We start from the raw sequence: 7,100 nt of genomic DNA on the forward strand, positions 1-7,100 counted from the left end.
ATTATTATTATTTTAGGGATCACAAAAGACACATTACATTCAAGTTATATTCAATGCAGTATCCAGATTAAAGGTATAGCGGAGGATTTTCTTTTTCCGGGTGGATCATCAAGACTATTGGTCCTCCTAAGTGTCAATCATTCTGGTGATATGTTTACGTAAGGCCGTCGTACGTGCTCGTGCACACGATTCACACGATGACGTGCGCTCAGAACACAGGTTGGGCTTCCCACTGATGCCTCAGTCGCGAAGTTTCTACTTGACAGGTAAAGTTTGGCATGCTATTTGGAGAAATCCATTTAAAATCACTGCTAGTAAAAGTTAATGTAAGCTATGATTAGCTCGTGCATGCTCTCTCGTGCACACGTTTAATAGGCGTTCCCTCTCGGGAGCAGGTAGAGTGTTGCGCATGTGCATTTTTTCAAAAAGTGGAGAGGGCGGTTCTTTTCTAAAATTCGGGAAAATCCTCCGCTATACCTTTAACTATGTTTTATATTATGTCATCTACATTGAGGTCCTGACCTGTTTAATAATGGCTGTATTTATACTACCTGTTTCAGGGGTGTGACAAGATTACCAATTACCAAAAAACTATTTTAAAACGTGATACTTCTCGTAGAGGTGAAAACCTGTCTCAATATATTTTACCAGATTTGTAACTTAAATCATTTAAAACCCTACACCAACACAGAGTATACATCAATTTGTTTCTAAATATGCAAATTGTTGTTCATCGTGATTTCAAAATAAAAGTTTAAACCCTTGCTCTGAGTTTGCATGTTTTGATGTCCACATGTTCTTGTTCAAGAAATGCTACAGTGGCTGAGAAGTGGCCAAATCTTAAAGATTAAGTGGACATTAGAATTAAATGTTATTTGGCCAATGTTAAACAAGGATTTGATCATGCTGTAAAGTGCAACAACAACAATCACCAGGCCTTTGTCACCCTCTGCAGGCATTTGTTATAATACATAATGTATTTAAGTTGATTATGTTTCTATTACATTACATTATGTATTTTAACTGTGTTGTTCAATATGTAACCATATGATTACTTGCTTTTGAACCAATTATTATTACCTCATTGTTATTATATAGCTATATTTAAAGGCTATTGTTCACTCTATTTTTAGTGATTAATCGTCAAAATAATCGACCGATTACTCGTAAGTGTAAGTGACAACACTAGATTAGTTAAAACATTTCAAAATGCACCTGCATTGTTTTGCATTTTGTGACTTTCAGTCAAATAAAAGACTGTCCATACCCAGACTTAAATTTCGTCATTGAAGGGTTCTTAAAAACGGTGTCGTCTCGTTCTCCTGAACCTAATATTGTACTAAGTACAACTATTGTACTGTACTAAGTGTATCGTCACACCCATACTGTTTACCCATATCTCTTAATTAGGTAGCAGATGAACCTTGACTACAAGGCCTTGACTACAACACTGCTGTCTCTATCTCAAATGTCCACACAAGTCTACAAAATGAGATTAAGTCATTATACAGGTGTCACTTCTCTAGAGCTATAATATTCACTTCTCTAGAATCTACAGTATAATACCCTGTATGACATTGGCATATGAAATCATTAAGACTAAATATAAAACTGTTGTCTCACTCATATCTTCTGGAGAAAAAGTTTTTAGCTTATAAGGCCTGTTGGGAGTCTAATTTGCATTGACCAGATTTGATACATTCAATTGTACTGCCTAAGGTTAAAGTGATAGAAAAAATTGGTAAGAGTGCTTTCATAACCTACCATTTTTGGCTTCAAATATTAAAATATTTGCAATTACTTAAATTGCATCCTGAAACGAAGGTCAAGCTATACAAAAGCTTTCTAATTCCCTGTTTTTGCTATTACTCATCTAATATATCCAATACATTCCTTCATGATGCTAATAATCATACAGATCTGAGCACAGGCTATAACTGTCCAAAAAAAAAAAATATATATATTATTGCCATAGTACTTAATAGGACTTTGTCTTCCTTCCCTTTTTTTTGTAATATGGAGGAACCGAAAAAAATCAACTATGTGCACTCAGACGTTCCTCATTTCACAGGCCTCATGTTCATTTCTCTAATCTTTCACAACAATCTTCACAAAAAATCCCAAGGTTTCTACTATTTTAACACAAACTGTTTGTGTGTCAGTAATCCCCATATGGGCAAGTTAAAACTACTGACTTCCTGATGTGGGCGATTGTCGAACAGAGGAAATGTCAGATAGCGTTTTAAAGGGTGAATGAATCAGCCAATACAGTGTAGGTGTCACATTGGTAAGAATATTTGAGGTAACACTTCACAATGGAGAACATAACCCCACTGTAATAATGGAAAATATGAATGTACCACACAGATTACAGTGTTTTAGTGTTGATGTTTTTAAAGTACCTTCTTTCACACTCGTATATTAAACTTCCGGCTGAATGTCGCTGCTGGAACACTTCATTTGTGTGGTTTTTTTGGTCACAGAACAACAACAGCAGTTATTAAAGGAATAGTTTAATGAAAAAAATGTTGACATGAAGTTGACGTGTTCCTTAGAAGAAAGAAAGAAAGTTGCGGGTTTGAAACGACATGAATGTGAGCAAATGATGAAAGAATGTATTTTCTGCCTTCAAAATGCAGAAATGATTTTTTTCTTTATGAAAAACTCTTCACACAGAATACCAAAGCTGTTTTTTTTTTTTTTCATAATTATGCCTGAAAAATGTGGCAGACAACAATCATATTTGTTTTCAGATAACCAGTTGACCTCGGCAAAAGTAACTGAGTCTAAAATTGATCTCTTTAGTCATGTCTAGAGCTAGTTCTGTTCGTTCTGAGAATTTTAAGATGAGCTGCCATCTCACCCTACATAAAGATCTCATTTCCTGTTTATACACCAACAACCTCAGCATCCTGTGTTTAATTAAAACTCTTCAACACCAGATGCCTTCTGTTACCACCTGCTGTGTGCTGCTCCCAAGAGAGCTAATGCTGTGTGACAAACCCTATTTTCCCAATCAATAACCAGCACCCAAACCTGTCACATCTTTACAGTACATCTCCACTGCTCTCAAACGGCATATGACATACAGTTTGCCTTTGAGATATATTCTGCACCAGTGCATGCATTACAGGAAGTGAAGGGGCTTCACAGAAACCAAAAGAAAAATTATAATCTAAATAAAGACATTGGCTTCATTACTTCCTCTATCTTAGATCGAAACTCGGCAGCGATGGTACATTACAGTTATCACCCGTACAGCCCTCAGAACAGTTACGATGCCAACAACATGGATTTCTGAGGTAGGTACCTTTGAATGTTTTACTTGGTTATCTTGTAGAACAAAAACACCCAAAAACGATAGGTTTTAAAAACAGCCAATCACATCAGAAGACAATGCTGTAGGTCAAATGTGTTTTTGTACAACTTTTCTCAACTTTTGTAGAGTGGCATTATATCTGCTCATTTAAGGTAGAGGATGACTTGATGATACTGCACAGATATTTGAGAATTGTAGTAAAAGTAGCATTCTTCCTATTTACTTCAAGTGCGCACTAGTATATTGATTGATATTCAACATTTTGTTTTTACTTTTTTGTATCTTATTTCAGAAGTCTGTTTCCTTTCTCTTTTTAAGACTTTTTAATGACTTGATTTTTTTTTACAAACCCTTAAATTCAAATGAAGAAAGAGTGATAGGATAGTTCACCCAAGAAGACAATTCTGTCATAATATTGTCATTTATCGTTTAGTTATATTTGTATATTTCTATTGTGTTTTCTGTTACTATTCTATTATACTGTTACTATAAATAAAAAGTGGAGTAAAAAGAGAGTAAAGAATTAAATAGAGTAGAAAAAGAGAGAATTTAAAATAATATGTAAAGACACATTGTAAGAAATAAAGTCACAATTGTAAGATATTCTGTCACAACTACAAGAAACAGAATACTACAGAATTACTAGATATAAAGCTTAAATTGTGAGATGTACAGTAAAGGGATAGACTGTGAGGGATAGACTTTGTACACTGTATGCCATTGTAAAGACTGTTACAGTCTTTACAATGGCATACAGTGTACAAAGTAACTTTCAAAACTGTTTTATGGATTTTTTTTTTAGTCAGCTGACCAATCAGTATGTTATCAAAGTGCCCTTATTATGCTATTTTAAAGGCTCCTAATTTTGTTATGTCGGAAGCTACACGCCCATTACCATAACTGAACGTCAGCTCTGTCCAGAGGCTTCCTACAGCTCGGCCGATGACGTCGTTTTTACCATATCAATCTGAGCGCGAGTCCGATGACGAAACATTAGAAGGACTAGTTATTTAACCCAAACCTCCATCGAAAGGACGACTCGAGCAGGACGTTTCTCAGTGTGATACGGTACTCAGTTTGAGGTACATTATGAGATGTTTCAACTGTAATTCCTCACCATCAGCATTAACAAGAGTATGCCCATCAACAAACCCAAGTGTATATTTCTAATTAATTGCGGTGCACATGCGGGACCTATTAACTGTATCAATAACGGTGCATATGTTCGCCCAGCACTAACGTGAATGACTGATGTAACAAATGTTTGTAAAACAAATCTTGCTCCATCCTTTATATTTACTCAAAGTAGTAAGAATGACAGACAATCTGCATTAATAGACTACACTGTAAAAAAATTGCTGTAGTTATGCAGCTGTTTGCCAGTAACTTACTGTAGATTTAAATTTATGCTATTTACTGGCAACAGTTTGTTCAAAGTTAAATGAACATTAAACATTAACAAGTCTTTGTCTTTACAGAATAAAACTATAAAATAACAATCTAATGCAAAGCATTCTGGGAACCAGAAATCTTCATCAACCTTTTTCTGTTTTTTTTTTCCTTCAGATTTTGGTTCCCAGAATGCTTTGCATGAGGCTGTTATTTTAGTTTTATTCTGTAAAGATAAAGACTTGTTAATGTTTAATGTTCATTTAATTTTGAACAAATTGTTGCCAGTAAATAACATCAATTTAAATCTACAGTAAGTTACTGGCAAGTAGCTGCCAGTAATACTGTAATTTCTACCGATTTTTCTAACAGTGTAGACACCTTTATTAATAGACACAGTCTAATAGTGGCCCACAGATGCTTAGCAGAAGTATTTCAGTAAGACAGTAACTAGTAAGCTGGTTAGCCAGAAACATACACAATATAAAACACAAAACTATTTTGCAATTTGCATATATCGTTTAGTGATGTAGAACCGTAAAGCAGTAGGATTCGGATAAAAAACGCCTCATATTGGCGGTTCAGGGTCGATTCTTTCTTTCGGGAGACAATAACTTTATTGATTGTGCACTTTCAACTTTACAACTTTGCATAACATTTACATTCACAAACAGCTATATTACACACTGCATGAAAGGGAATATTCGAAAAACCATAATAGGGGCACTTTAAACATCACTGCAATCCATTGAACCCACTATACATCTATCCATCACAGCCTTGTTTTCATTTTTGCCAAAAATAAAATATTGGCACTATAGTAAGGTAAGGTCTAAGGTCTATGTTTTTCATTGGTTTCTTTTTTTATGGTCAAATCAGGCAAATCATCATGGATCATAACACATCTTTGCCCGTCATCATGGAGGGCCACGTCCCACAAGTGTACCGGACTGCTAGCCTAGTGTTTTACAGCATTATCTTCACCATAGGCATAGTGGTCAATCTGACCGCTCTCTGGGTCTTTGCCTTGACCACTAAAAGACGGAACTCCATCACCGTATACATGATCAATGTTGCTTTAGTGGACTTGGTATTTATCTTACTGCTGCCCTTTCGAATTGTCTACTACAGTCAAGACTACTGGCCCTTCGGGGACGTGTTCTGCAGAATTAACGCAGCACTAACGGTGCTCTATCCCTGCCTAGCCTTGTGGCTCTTCGCTCTCATTAGCACAGATCGCTATGTGGCCATAGTGCAGCCGCGACACACCAAAGAACTAAAAAGTGTTCGCAAAGCCTTGCTGTCCTGCGCAGGAGTCTGGATCATGACCCTAGGCAGCACGGCTCCGCTTGTCTTCCTGGAAGAGGACCCAGACAGTATCTCAAACTATACCACTTGCATCAAGATGCACGACATCATCTACTTGCGCCGTGACAATCCCGTCCACTTCGCACGTATCGTCTTCTTCTTCCTGGTGCCGGTGTGCATCATGGTGGGCTGTTACATGATCATCGTAGAAAACCTCATCCACGGCCGCACGTCCAAACTGAAGCCCAAAGTCAAGCAGAAGTCCATCAGGATCATCATCACACTGATCGTTCAGGTGCTCGTGTGCTTTGTGCCTTTCCACATCTGCTTTGTTTCCATGCTGCTGGCCAGCGGTGGGCAGGGTTACAACACCTGGGGGGCCTTCACCACCTTCCTGATGAATGCGAGTACAGTGCTGGACATCATACTCTTCTACATTGTGTCGAAGCAGTTTCAGGACCGTGTGATCAGCGTGATCTTGTACAGGAACTATCTGAGGAGCGTTCGCAGGAAGAGCCGTCACACCAACAGTATTCGCTCAATCAGCAACCTGACCAGTGCCATGATCTGAACAATAACACAGCTGACAAAAACAATGTAAACATGTCGATGTTTGTAAATAAATTACAGAACAAGATTTAAATTGCAGAACAAGATGAACGATTATCAATGCATGAGTCAAACTCAATTATGGTTTCCAAACAGAAACAAATCTAAAAAGTGAAATTGCTCACAGTAACAGTAACTTCTTGTCTTGTGTCACATGAGACGAATCACATGTGCACAAGTAACTTCATTGGTAGTCGCTGCAATGAATCACCGCTCATTTGCATGAAGTTAAACTTTTTTTAGTTGTGCTGCCGGATATGCATCACCACCCATCGCTAATTCACTTGTGCTGCAGCAAGTATTACTGTATGTGTGAGCAAGGAGACAAACTGTTTCGTGCTGCAAGTGTGTGTGTTATTTTAAAAAGAGTTTTATATATAAAAATTGGGAATGTTGTTGCATTATCACGGCAAGGTGTTTGAAACAGTTTCCTTTGTAAAACTTTCTTTGCAGTCTCAGCACAATCTGTGCAAAA

At 37.1% G+C, this 7,100-nt stretch overlaps 1 protein-coding gene across 1 annotated transcript; it reads left to right on the forward strand.

Annotated features, from left to right (window-relative positions):
* Nucleotides 1–3,163: 3,163 nt before the first annotated feature.
* On the forward strand, nt 3,164–6,659 carry gpr18 (G protein-coupled receptor 18). The gene is made up of 2 exons (XM_084421625.1): nt 3,164–3,302; nt 5,588–6,659. Exon 2 carries the CDS (start codon nt 5,598–5,600, stop codon nt 6,585–6,587), a length of 990 nt encoding a protein of 329 aa, XP_084277751.1. The 5' UTR covers nt 3,164–3,302; nt 5,588–5,597; the 3' UTR covers nt 6,588–6,659.
* The last annotated feature ends 441 nt before the right edge of the window (nt 6,660–7,100 follow it).

The sequence above is a fragment of the Rutilus rutilus genome (assembly GCF_951802725.1).
Source record: "Rutilus rutilus genome assembly, chromosome: 10".
NCBI lineage: Eukaryota > Metazoa > Chordata > Actinopteri > Cypriniformes > Leuciscidae > Rutilus > Rutilus rutilus.

Bases quoted from the DNA above. Each gene is read 5' to 3' on its own strand.
- gpr18 (XM_084421625.1), top strand. From the start codon at position 5,598: ATGGATCATAACACATCTTTGCCCGTCATCATGGAGGGCCACGTCCCA.